At 47.9% G+C, this 13,208-nt stretch overlaps 1 protein-coding gene across 3 annotated transcripts in view; it reads left to right on the top strand.

The window, feature by feature from the left end:
• The first annotated feature begins 14 nt into the window (after nt 1-14).
• The window catches only part of SMG6 (SMG6 nonsense mediated mRNA decay factor), a 173,194-nt gene continuing 160,000 nt past the window's right edge, over nt 15-13,208 (top strand). Inside the window, exons 1-8 of one of the 3 annotated variants that reach the window (XM_072639963.1) lie at nt 15-217; nt 3,702-5,451; nt 5,799-5,991; nt 6,393-6,503; nt 7,458-7,564; nt 7,801-7,879; nt 10,588-10,698; nt 10,891-11,103. In XM_072639963.1, the coding sequence (XP_072496064.1) occupies nt 130-217; nt 3,702-5,451; nt 5,799-5,991; nt 6,393-6,503; nt 7,458-7,564; nt 7,801-7,879; nt 10,588-10,698; nt 10,891-11,103 (2,652 nt within the window). In that variant the 5' untranslated portion in view covers nt 15-129. Of the gene's footprint in view, nt 218-2,876; nt 3,047-3,701; nt 5,452-5,798; nt 5,992-6,392; nt 6,504-7,457; nt 7,565-7,800; nt 7,880-10,587; nt 10,699-10,890; nt 11,104-13,208 lie in introns of those variants that run through there. The other 2 variants (XM_072639961.1, XM_072639962.1) reach the window with 2 other exon arrangements.

Here is a 13,208-nt window from a genome sequence, read left to right as displayed (position 1 = left end):
CGGGGCGAGGGAGGGGGCAGCGCGCGCCGCCCGCCCGTCCGCCCGCCCGCCCGTCGTGGTTTCCTGGCTGCGCGCGGCGGCGGCGGCGGCGGCGGAGCCGGAGCAGGAGGAGCAGGAGCAGCAGCGAAGATGGCGGAGGGGCTGGAGCGCGTCCGGGTCTCGGCGGCCGAGCTGCGGGGGATCCTGGCCACCCTGGCCCCCCAGGCTGGCGCCCGAGGTGAGCCGCGCCGCCCCGCCCCGCTCCGGGGCTGGGCCGGCCCAGCGAGCCCCCGCCCCCGGCGCCCTCCGGAGCGGCCGGCGGCGGCGCCGGGGCCGGGACCAAGAGGGGCGGGGGCTCGAGCCGCCGGTTTGGAGCTGCCCGCCTGCCCCGCCCGCTCCTCCGGCCTTCCGCCCCCTCCCCCCCCCGGGGGAGGACCGAGGCCAGCCCGGGAGCCTCCTCCCCTGCCCCGCCCCGCCCCTCCCAGGACCCGCCCCCTCTTCCTCCCGCGCCTGTCGTCTCTCCTCCCCCCAGGTCCTACCTCCAGTCCTCTTCCTACCTTCCCCCCTTTTCAGGTCCGACCTCCTGGCCCCCTCCTACCTTCCCCCCCACTCCCTGGCCCTCCTCCTACCTCCCCTTCCCAGGTCCTACTTCTTCCCCACCTCACCTCCTACCTCTTCCCCCCTTCCCCAGATCTTTTCTCTCCCTCTTCTACCTCCTCCCCTTCCATGTTCTCCCTCTTCCCACCTCTTCTTCCCTCCCAGGTCCTACCTCTTCCCCTCTTCCAATACCTTTTCTTTCCCCCTCACCTTTTCTCCTCCCCCAGCTCCTACATCTTCTCTTCCTCCTACCTTCTTTTCCTCCCCACCCCAGGCCCTACCTTCTCTTCTCCCTACATCCCACCCCCTCTGGTCCCATCTTCCTGGCATCTCTTCTGCTCTGAAAGGAAAAAAATCAGTGAAATTAGAGAGACAAGAATCAACCTGTGACTGCCTCCTCACTTCTTTAGTTTTTTTACAGAGAGCAAATGGGTCCTCAGATGGGCTTGCCCCAAGTAAAGCTTTTGCCCTCTGAGTCTCCAGGAGCACATGCCACACCTTTCCTGAATGGTGTAGGAAGCTGGGCCAGCCCACCTGCCACTTCGGTGCCTAGGGGCCCAGGAGCAGTGCTTCCCAGGGGCTGGGGGCCACATAGGAGATGACCTGTGGGCCTTTTCAGTTGGGTTCAGTTGAACTAGCACTTATTAAGTATGTGTTATGTACAGGGCAGTGTCATTCTAGACACGGAGACTATGATCCCTGCTTTCCAGAGACTGGTAGTGTTTTATTAGGAAACAGAATATGTAAGCAGAGGAGTCAAAACAAGATAATAGGAGGGAAAGAGCACTGACAGTCAGGCATAAGGGCAGTGACACCTGGAAGGAAGCTAGGGAGTCCTGGACAGGCCAAGGAGCTGGAAGTTGGAAGTGTCTATTTAGAATGGAAAGTGCCAGGAGGGGAGGAGAGTGGAGGACTGGAGCCAGGTTGTGTGGGGCTTTCAATGATGATCTGAGGAGTGTCTCCCTTTTCCCAGAGATCATTGGGAGTCACTGAAGTTTCTGGAGGGGATGGGGGATATGGTCAGATCTGTGCTTCTTGGGTTTTACTTTGGCAGCTTTGCGGAGGTTGAAAGGAGAAGAGAGAGACCAGAAGCAAAACAGCCAGAAGGCTGTTGCAGTAGTCCAGGAGAGACAAGATGAGGGCCTGAACCAGGAGGTAGTTCTGAGCAGAGCTGGGAGATAGTGAGGCAGCATTAGTAACACTTGGGAGGGAGAAGGAAGAGCTGAGAATATTTCTTAAGTTGTAAACGTGACTGACTGGGTGGCGGTGTCCTCGTGCTGTGTTTGAGGTAACTGTGGGACATCCAGGTCAGGTTATCTAGTAGACAGTTGATGGTGCGGGACTTGAGCACATGGGTATGTAGACTGATTCTTGAACTTGTGGAAGCCTATGAAAGGAGGTAAAAGAGAGTGGAGGAGGAAAAGGACAGAGGTAATGGTGTGTGAACAGTGATCCAACAGAGGGGACTCTGAAGGAGTAATCAGACATGGAAGAGGAGATATGGGAGAGGACAGTATTATGAAAGCCCAGGGAAGAGAGAGCCATGGAGGAGGGGCTGCTCAGTGGTACCCAAAGTGATAGAGAGCTCATGGAGGGCATGGCTTGAAGAAGGGCCAGGGACTTGGAGCAACAAAGAGATATGGAGTGAAAAAAAAGGACTGTGAGACTGGGTTTTGTGGCTCACTGCCTTGTCTACAGCTCTGCTTTGCAGTCTGAATAGCAGAAACAGTCTTTTTGGGGTGAACTGTAGGGGTCTGCCTAGAAATTGATTTAATGGCCTTCAGTATTTGTTGCAGCAGCCCTATTCTCTAATTCTTTTTATTCTAATGTCTTTTGGCAGCAAAAATGACTTTTTTTAGTTTTGTTATTGTTTGACTGAGTAATCAGTGGTCAATAGTTGGACTGAAGATAGAAGCTAACTTTGGAGCTGTTACCATTCCAGAGCTGTCAGGGTTAAGTGTTCATAGGACAATACTGGCCATTTTCATAGCACTTTTCTTCTGAGTGCTATATTAACACACCTTCATACCACATTTTCTATAAACATGGTTAATCATTGCAGGTAGTAACATTCCCTTTTCACAGAGAGGGAAAACAGAACTTTCAAAGGCTAACTGACTTGCTATGTAGATAGGATAGTGAGTGGGTGGCACCTGAAAGATGATCTCAAGAGTTATGGCTCCCCCATGTCTGAATTAGTCCCCATTTTCTTTTTCTTTTGCACATGCCAGTTCGGTGCTTAGAGAGCATGTCACAATCCTTCTATCATCTTCCAGGGAAAGGTCCTTTGCAGAACCTTTTCCTTCTCACATTCCATCGTCGTGGCAGCAGCTGGTCTCAGTGTTCTAATGATGGGGGCCTGAGCACTATTTCCTTGGAATGGCTTTGCTGGCTGCTGTCAGGGAGTTGGTGAGCATGAGTGGAGTTGAAGAATGTGAGAGAAACTGCTTCCTGTTTTCTCCAACTGGGGGTGTGTGCTTGGTACCCTCCATTTTTTCCCTCAAGGAGGGAATTACTATAGCTATGCCATTGGTCTGCAGGTTTAGAGACTGTGGGATCAGGAATTGAGTCCCTAGAGGAGATTGTGGCCTTTGGATTGCTATGTGCATATCCCTCTTCTCTTACAAAATATTTTTTAGTAAAAATCACCCATCCCACAATACTTGTGGTGTTTAACCACACTCAGGAGGCAAAGGGAGAATGATGTGAGATGACTCAAGGGGTTCTGTAGATAGAGAATACTGGTAAAGGGAAGGATCAGAGAGCTTTTGGTTGGTTGGATGTCCAGGAGAGCTGAAGGAGAGTTCTCGTAGTTCCAGAGGACAGACTTTTCTCTTTTTCCTACTCTTAGTATAGGTAGCCCCAACACAGATTCTTTTCCTTGCCAGATGCTGAGCTCATACGTAAACCCAAAATTTTAGCTCTTGTTTTGTTTCCATTTCAAAACACCTTCTGCTCCAGGGGCCTCTGGAGACCTTTCCTTCCCTGCTTGCCAATATGAGCATTTGGGTGTGTAATCTTGCCCTGCTTTTCTGTTACATAATCACAGTGACACACACACACACACACACACACACACACTCTTTCTCTCTTTCTCTCCCCTCCTCTTTCCCCTCCCCCCACAGAAAACATGAAGGAGTTGAAGGAGCCCAGACAGCGTAAAGATAATAGGCGCCCAGATCTGGAAATCTATAAGCCTGGTCTTTCCCGACTGAGGAACAAACCCAAAATCAAGGAGCCTTCAGGGACTGAGGAATCCAGGGAGGAAACTGCCAATGACAGAGATACCTCTGCTTTGGAAAATGGAACCCAGACCATTCGAGATCTCTGCAAGGGGGTGGACAGCCAACAGCAAAATGGCCCTGCAGACACAGAAAGGAAAGAACCCTCCCAGGGACAGGAATCTTGTCCTAAAGCCTCAGGACAAGATGATCGGTCTCTCAGAATTATTAAGAGAACAAAGAAACCTGATTTACAGATCTATCAACCTGGAAGACGCTTACAAACTATTGCCAAAGATCTGGCTGGCCGAGTAGAAGAGAACGAGGTTCTCAGTCAGGTAGAGCAGCTCAGAGTTGAAGATGATGAGCCTGAAAAGGGCCCTGGGAAAGATGGTGTCAAGGTCAAGCCCTGCAGAGATGAGGCAGAGAAGAGCCAAAAAGCCATCAAGGGAGACAAGGGCAAAAAAACTGAAAGGGGAGATGGGGCAAGGAAAGTCAATGACGACGCACTCCAGGGCAAACCTGGCTCTGCAAAGCGTTACTCACGTTCAGACAAGCGGAGAAATCGCTATCGCACTTGTAGCACCAGCTCGGCTGGGAGCAACAACAGCACTGAGGGGATTGGACTCAGTGAGGGAGGTCGGCGCCGGCGTCAGGATCGGCCTAAAGAGAGGCCTCGTCTGAAGAAGCAGGTGTCCATGTCTTCAACTGACTCCCTTGATGAAGACAGAACTGACGAGCTAGACCTCCTGGGACCCCGAAGGAGCTCAGAGAGGAGGAAGCCTTTGGACAGAAGCTGGTCTTGCCATGGGGAGGGTGAGCGGAAAAGTGAAGGGAAGGAGAACAGAGGTGGCCTTCGAGTCACTTTTGACTCAGAGATCATGAACAAGGATGTGTCTGTGGCGAGACTGACCAAGGAAGAGGTGGATAGATTGAAGGCTGACAAGGGCTCAGGCAGCCTGGGCAAGGCCCCTGAAAAGCAAGAGTCTAAAACCCCAAACCAGGAACTGCGGGGCCGTGGTCGGGGCATTCTGGTCTTGCCTGCTCACACAGCCCTCTCTGTTAATACAACAGGATCTCCAGAATCTGCACTTTCGGGATCAAAGCTTCTCTTTGGAGCTGGTGGTAAGGGATCTCGGAATAGGGGCCGGGGAGGCACTTCCCGGCGACTGTGGGACCCAAACAATCCCGACCAGAAACCTGCTCTGAAGAGCCAGACCCCTCAGCTTCACTTCTTGGATACTGATGATGAAGTCAGCCCTACTTCTTGGGGGGACTCACGCCAAGCCCAGTCATCTTACTATAAGTTTCAGAATTCTGACAACCCTTACTATTATCCCCGGGCACCAGGCCCTGGACCTCAGTATCCTTACACAGGCTATGGCCCATTGCAGTATCCCTTGGGCCATACAAATGGGGTGTATCCCGGGGCTTACTACCCTGGCTACCCTGCTCCATCTGGGCAGTATGTGTGTGGCCCTCTTCCTGCCAGCTCCTTGAGTCCAGAAGAGATGGAGCAGCAGGTGAGGGACCTGCAGCAGCAGGAGCTCCATCGGCTTCTTCGAGTAGCTGACAACCAGGAACTTCAGCTCAGTAATCTGCTCTCCAGGGACCGGATCAGCCCCGAGGGCTTGGAGAAGATGGCCCAGCTCAGGTACGTGGAGGGGAGGGCTTGCAGGTGGGCAGGAGCACAGCCAGCTGGGAGCGGCAGACAATGGAGCAGAGAATGTGTGCAGTCTGAAAAAAAGAAATGGCCACATTCCCCCTCCCTCCTGCCCCTCTTCAAGAAAAAAAATGTACCTTTGAGTGAGTGGCCTCCTGAAATGGAGGAGGGAAGGGGATCTCATATCAGCCACTAAGTCCTCTGAAAATTCCCTGCCTCAGCAGTCTTGCCTTTGCTGGGTGCTGAGGTCCCTGGGTGGGAGCTTGCTAATTAGCAGAAAGGCCAAGCCCCTGTCAGTGGCTGCTTGTGAACTCGCCATCTGACATGTCCCATTTTAGAGGGGAGCTGGTGCAGCTTTATGAGCGCTGCCTCCTGCTGGATATCGAGTTCTCTGATCACCAGAATGTGGACCAGATCCTGTGGAAGAGCGCTTTCTACCAGGTCATTGAGAAGTTCAGGCAGCTGCTTAAGGATCCACACGCTGAGAACCCAGAACAGATTCGGAACAGGCTGCTGGAGCTCTTGGATGAGGTGAGCCCTCTGCCTCGAGAGGGAAGCCCCCAGATGGAATCACACAGTGGGACTCTTTCCCTAGGCTTAGAGGGGACTGATTTTGCACTGTTGCTGTTTGTTGTTGCTGAGGTTCTGCTTGAGGCACATTTACTGTGCATGTTGAGTATGAAAGGTTGCTTTGTAATGGCCTGACTGGGGACCTCCTCCTTCCCTAATTCTTCACTGCATCTTTATCATAATGATGAAGCTTACAGTGGGTGGCAGTCTTAGTCTTCTGGCTGACACTCTTGAAATACTGCAGAGTCACAGAATTTTGCATCTCTTACCTTAGTTTCTCTCTGTGGTCTTTAGTGGGGAGTGTGGAGCTTAAGGTGTTTTCCTGTCCAGTCACAGCTTCTGCATGTGTCTTCTCTCCGCAGGGCACTGGCTTCTTTGATAATCTGCTTCAGAAACTGCAGGTTACATATCAGTTTAAACTAGAGGACTACATGGATGGTCTGGCCATTCGCAGCAAACCATTAAGGAAAATGGTAAGATGGCTCTCCTCCTCGGGGGGAATGCTGTCATTCTTTCCTGCAGACTCTGGACAGTTTCCATATTGCTTTAATTACTTGCCGTTTTGACATTTGAGAGAGTGGATGCTTCTCATGGCTTTCCTTGAGCCAGGGAGGCCTGATGTGGTGATAGGGGAGGGAAAGATTATCACTGTGGTAAGAAAGGAGTAAAGGACACAGTTTGGAATTGTGTAGGTTATAGAAAAGAGAGGCAGTGTGGGGCAGTGGTTAGGGAGCTGGTCCCACAGCAGAGAAGACCTGGGTTTGAGTCCTGCTTTGGAAACAGACTGGCCTTTGTGATCCTCAGCAAGTCACTTTGCTCCTGGAGAGTTCTGGTGGAGTAGTGGATGGAGCACTGGGCCTGGGGTCAGGAAGAATCAGGAAAGTCATTTAATCTTTGTCTGCCTCAGGTTTCTTATCTCTTAAATGGGAGTGATAGTAGCACTTGCCTCGAAAGGTTGTAGTGAAGATCAGTTGAGATAGTATTTGTAAAGTGCTCTAGATAGTGTCTGGCACATGAGAGGCACTTAATACATGCCTCTTTTGTTCCTTCCTCTCCTCTGCCTCAGTCTCTAGGACTGTAAATGGCAGAATAGGTGCTGGTCGGCGTTGTTCGAGGGGGTTCTAGTCTCATCCCCTGTAAAAGTGGGGGAATGTCACCACAAGCTGGCTGGCTCTGTTGAAGTTTCTTTTAGAGGCCTTTGTCCAAAGTTTCCTTGAATAAGACATCCCATTTTCTTGCTTCTTCCTCAATCATTTTTTTCCTCCAGATTTACTTATAAATTGGGTGTTGTTTCCATACAAGTGAAGTGGCCTCATTGCTACCTGGGTTGTCCAGGGTTCTCAGGTACTTTGTTCAGAACTTTCTTTTGCTGCTACTCTTATAATTCATATATTTTCTCCAAATGTTTGCTGACTGTTTACTTGAAGGTGAAGTATGCATTAATCAGTGCCCAGCGGTGTATGATTTGTCAAGGAGACATTTCCAGGTACCGGGAGCAAGCCAATGACACAACAAACTATGGGAAAGCACGAAGGTACTTGTTCCTCTTTGTTCTTCAAGTCTAGACCTAATATGAGAACTGGACAGCAGCCTGTACTGTGTCCCACTTGGGCTGTTCCTCAGACTCGTGGGGAGGCTCTGCTCCCCCTTCTTTGGCCTTCAGTGCCACAGTGTGGGCTCCTGGCTTGGTTGGGTGGGGAGAGAGCAGCTACAGGCTAGGAGACAGCTCATCTTGAGCTGATGTGGGATCTTGTCCTCTTTGCCTTTTAGCTGGTACCTGAAGGCTCAGCACATTGCTCCCAAGAACGGCCGACCTTATAATCAGCTGGCGTTGTTGGCTGTGTATACGGTAAGCACACCTGTGTGTGGGGAAAGGGCATCCTCATCCTGGCTCATCATGCGAGTAACAGTGGAAGTTGAGAATATTAGTTCTAGCTTGGGATGCCCACTGGGCTCACTACCTGGCTGGGGCAGTGCTGGCAATATCCACCTTTCTACCTCCCTTGTGCCTCCTCTCCTGAAACTGCTGTGGCATTCGGGTTAGAGGGAGCATCTGAAGCATTAAGGATAAGAGTAAGTGAAGAAACTAGGAGGGTGATTTTTTTTTTCTTTTATTTTCTAAAGCTTAAATGTAAAATAAGAAGAGAAAAAGAAAACAATGCCATGTACACAGCAGAATGTAAGAGAGGATTCAAAATATGCAACAATAAATTTGCATTTCAAGAAAGCCTACATAATAAACACTACACGTTGTGTTTCCAGCTGTCCATCTTTTCTTGGCTTCCTTGTAAGTTTTCTTTTGTAGAATGGTGATTTTTTAACCAACTCACTGGCAGTAATGACCCTAAAATTCCCTGCCCAGCCAAAAGGAGGTTGCAGCTACAGTAACTTAGTAGTGTATTTCACAATAGCACAAACACAGTCCCATCTGAGTTCTAAATTTCTTTTCTCTTCCTCTGTTTATCTGTATTGATCCAGCTTTTCTTTCTGCCTGCCCATGGCTGTGTTTCTTTCTTGTCCACTTTCCTCCTTTTTTTCATTCTCCTTCTCTTTGTGTGAGTGTAACCTTTTATTTCTCTCTCAAAAAGAAATCTAATACTTTGAAATAAATGTATCTTGCTTTCATGAAGCCATGGGTTATTACTGAACCAGTTGAGTTTCCTTTTCTTATTTTGTTTTACCTCATGTCATTCATTTTCTTTCCTAATCAAATATTTTTGAGAACATATTGTTATCATGTGTCTAACATCACTGTAGGCTTTATAGGTCCTATGGGGAATACAGAGTAGCCCCTGGTGGCACTTCTCCCCCCTCCCCTTTTGTTCTATACTGTCTCGCTTGGTGATTGCATCAGTTCCCATGGTTTCTATTAGGGATGATTCCAAAATTTCTATATCTAGTCATAAGTCTCTTTCCAGAGCTGTAGTCTAGTATCACTGTCTGCCTCCTGGACATCTTCAACTGTATGTCCTGTAGTCATCTGAAACTCAGCATGTCCCAAAACAGAACTCAGTGCCTTTGCCTCAAAACTCTGCCCTCTATGGTACTTCTCTATGACCATGGAGGGCTACATCATCCTCCCAGTCCCTGCTGACATTGACTGGCTGCTGTCTTCAAGTCCTCACTTTCGCTTGCGCCGCGTATCCATTCAGTTGCCAAATCTTGTTCTTTTTACTTTCTCAACATCTCCTGTATAAGGCCCCTTCTTTCCATTCAGGTAGCCACAGCCTAGTTCAGGACCTCATCACCTCATGCCATCTCACTGGTCTTCCTGCTTCAGTTCTGTCCCCACTCCAGTTCATCCTATGCTCAACTGACAAGATGACTTTTTTTTGTTTGTTTTTTTTGCTTTCCTTTTTATTTTCTTTTATTTTTCTCTCCTCTCACTTCCTACCCTGAAACAAAAAAGAAAAATAAGACCCTTCTCACAAATGTGAAGCTAAGCAAAACAAAATATCACATTGGCCATGTCCAAAAATGGTCTCTCCGTCCGGAGGCCTTTGGCCAGTTGGTCATGTGTTGATCAGAGTTTGTAAGGCTTTCAAGGTTGTTTTCTCTTCACATTGTCCTTGTTATTGTGTTCATTCTTCTATTCTCACTCTTTTCTGCTTTAGTTCATGTAAGTCTTCTCAGGAGCAAAGAAAAACTCCTTTTTTTAACTTCATAACTTGGCCCCTTCCTTCCTTTGGGCTTCTTAGTCTTGATTCCCTCCACACGTTCTCCCAGTCAATTGTGCTGGCCTCCTTGCAGTTCTTTGAACACAGAGCTCCATCTCCACCTCCATGCCCTTGCACTGGCTGTCTCCCCTCTCTGGAACACCTGACTCCTCATCTCAACCCCTGAATTGACCTGGCTTTCTTCACACTTAGGTCAGCTCCCAAGCTCCCAGGCCTTGAGCTACTAGTGCTGCCTTCTACTCTGTGAATGTCTTGTGTCCCTAGTTCTTTACATGTTGTCGTTCCTTGAAGGCAGGGATTGTGTTTGCCTTTCTCTGTACCTCTAGCACTTAGAACAGTGCCTTGCACATAGTAAACATAGAAATATACAGTCCCTGCCCTCAGTCAATTTACAATCTAGTTGGTAATATGAAACACATATGCACATTGGAATTATTTAACTAATAATATGACGCATTGATCTAAGTAAAATGAGTCATAAGGACCACAGAGTTTTGCGGTTTTAGAGGAGGGTGAAATCGACATGGACAGGAGACTTCATGGAGGAATTTAGAAAAGTTGAGGTTTGAAGAATGGATAGTGTTGGATAGTGAAAATGAGGATATGGTAGTCTACATGGCTACTGAGGCCACAGGTAGGAGTGGGTGGGGCTTGTTCAGAACACCAAGAAAATCTGAGGCTGCTTATGCTCCTCTCCCTGTCTTTTTCTCCTGTAATTCTTGTGGGATTGTGAATATGGCCATTTTTGTTGTAGCATAGTCTGATTTTTTCCCTTTTGAGAATTTTAGGATGGGTAGGAAAGCTGACAGGGCTCTCTGGGCCATACTGCCTCAGGCTGGGCCTTAGCAGGGACCTGAGAATGTCTGCTTTGTTTTGACAGAGGAGGAAGCTTGATGCTGTGTACTATTACATGCGCAGTTTAGCCGCCAGCAACCCTATCCTTACAGCAAAGGAGAGCCTCATGAGCTTGTTTGAAGAGACCAAGAGAAAGGTGAGTGGGTGCAGATGCCCAAGTAGAACCCTGTCGGCATTGGGCCCTGTCTGCCACAATAGCCCGATCTAGAGAATTAATAGCTTTGAAGGGGCCAAGCCATTTTGCCAGTAGGGGATGCCTTACCTTTCTTACTCCCTCTCTTATCCGGGCCCTATCAGAGTCTGAGTGTGTGTATGTGTGTGCATGCAGGCAGAGCAGATGGAGAAAAAGCAGCATGAAGAGCAGGAGCAAAGCCCTAACCCATGGAGGAAAGGCAGGAGGTCAACCTTCCGGCACATCAGTGATGACACGACCCGCTTGGAGATTTGGATCCACCCCACCCACTCCCGCTCTTCCCAGGGCACTGAGTCGGGGAAGGACTCTGAGCAGGAGAACAGCCTTAGCAGCTTAAGCCCCAGCGATGTGAGTACCGGTGATGGCCTCAGTAGCCCAAAGGCGGCTTCTTTGATCTGTTGTGTGCTCGTTGTAGCTGCATTTTCTACACAGCATGAGGAAGTGGAGGACTCCATGGTCTTTTGCGCTTTTCTCTGCTCTCACTTCCTTTCTTACAACTGTGCCCCCCCACCCCACCACTTGGTGGCACTGTGAGACCTCAGAAAGAGGCTGATCCACATTCTTTTTATTTGGATGTCCGGACCATGAGAAGAGATATTTTTGATGCTGTAGATTAGCCTGGTCTGTTGTAGGTTTACATATTCCAATCCTTAATCTTGTTACCTTAAGTTTTCTCCTCAATACGACTGAAACTAGAGCAGTTGCTGGTAGACCTCAGAAAGAGAGCTAAGCTGACTTACCTTTGGTCTCTGAGATTTCCTCCCATGTTTTGGGGGCTGGAGATTTGATTGTCTTGGAGGTCAGAAGAAATATCATTCATAAGGTTAGATCTCTCACTTCCTGGAAATAATTGCCAAAACAGAAGTGTCCTTCCTTGTAGCTCAACCTCTTGATGGGACTTTTTTGGTTTGGATACTTCACTTTAACTTTATATTCCTTTTCCAGTTTCCTTTTTGGTCTTCAGTAGCTAGTTCTCTGTATGATTTTGAAAATAATCATCACTACCAGGTGAACCTTTAAACTTGTTATGTGCCCAGTGGGGTTGATGTGGCTACACAGTGCTTTGGTACATTTGCCGTTGTGCCTTCTTGTTCATAAACTTTTCATTGGCAGTCTGTTGGAATATATTTCAGTAGTTGTGTGAATTCATTCATGAAGGCAACATTTATCAGTGCACATCATAATGTGATACCTCATTATGTGTGATTCTAGTCCAGGCTCATCCATAAATTCTCTAGAGAGGATCTGCTAGTATGCCATTGGTAGTGCCCCACTTGGGCCTCCATCCATCTGTGCGGTAGGACTGACCCACCCCATTTCCTAGTGTACATTTCCTGTATTCTTGTCCTTAGTCCACTTGTCAGTGCATCTCTTATATGTGCGTAAAGTCACTCACAGTTTTAATTTTTTGGAGATTATGGTTTTCCATGATTTGAAATTATACAACACCCCAGGGATACTATTATTGCTGTCAAGATTTCAAGATAATCAATAAAAGATTATGCTTTTTGGATTAGGGAGTAGCATGGAATTGTTGAAAGCACAGCACAACCTCTCAAATGCAATGGAACCCACTGACTCCTCCATCTTCACTCAGCTTGTCTGTACAGAGCTTGTCCAGGTTCTGTGTAGTGATGAGCTTACTGGGTCGGGGTGAGGTGCAAGTGGACGGTCTGCAATAGCAACTGCTCTGGCCAATGTGCAGTTTTCATCCATTTGGTTTTTTTCTGGTAAGGGTCATTTTCCCTTTGGGATATATTGGAGTCTAGCTATTCCCTTTTGGGTGGCTTTGAATCTTGTTAAGGAGACTGATAAAGTCTGGAGCTTAGTGCAGTCAGTACTGTGTCCTATACATATAGAAGCATCTGGTGGAAGACTATCACTTACAGGAACTTTCCATTTCATTTTGCTAGATGCCCTCTTCTGTGGCATTAGCAAAAAACCTTTTGTGGACGTCACCCTGTTTTATACTTAGCTCAGTATTCATAATTAAGAACTCATTGAACGAAGTTACCTCTGCTTTCATTAATTAAGGAACCTTATATTTTCTTAATATGCATAAGAGACTGTTGCAGGAGAACCTGTAAAGCACTGTTTTGTTTTACCAACTCATATTTTTGGTGATCAGTAAACAAAACACACTCATATCTTTACACTTTTCAGTCCAGCTGTTTTTGAAATCTTGCCTTTTCCCCTTTCATAGTTTCGTTAAGAATATCCACAGTAAGTGTAAAGATAATTCTTAAAGATTTTGTCAAGTTGAGTGAGTAGGTATAGGGATTGATGGCCATCGTTCTCTCTATTTTCTTTTAAAAAAATAACTGACATGCTCTAATCACCATTTTTTAAAATAATTCCTGATGTTTATTACTATTTTTTAGTAATAATGTCATGCCTGATTCTCCCTCTACACCCTGTTTTTGGGGTATCTTTCTGTCTGTGAGGTATCTTGG

Source organism: Notamacropus eugenii, chromosome 2 (assembly GCF_028372415.1).
Source record: "Notamacropus eugenii isolate mMacEug1 chromosome 2, mMacEug1.pri_v2, whole genome shotgun sequence".
NCBI classification, from domain to species: Eukaryota; Metazoa; Chordata; class Mammalia; order Diprotodontia; family Macropodidae; genus Notamacropus; species Notamacropus eugenii.
This window is presented reverse-complemented; position numbering and strand designations above follow the sequence as displayed.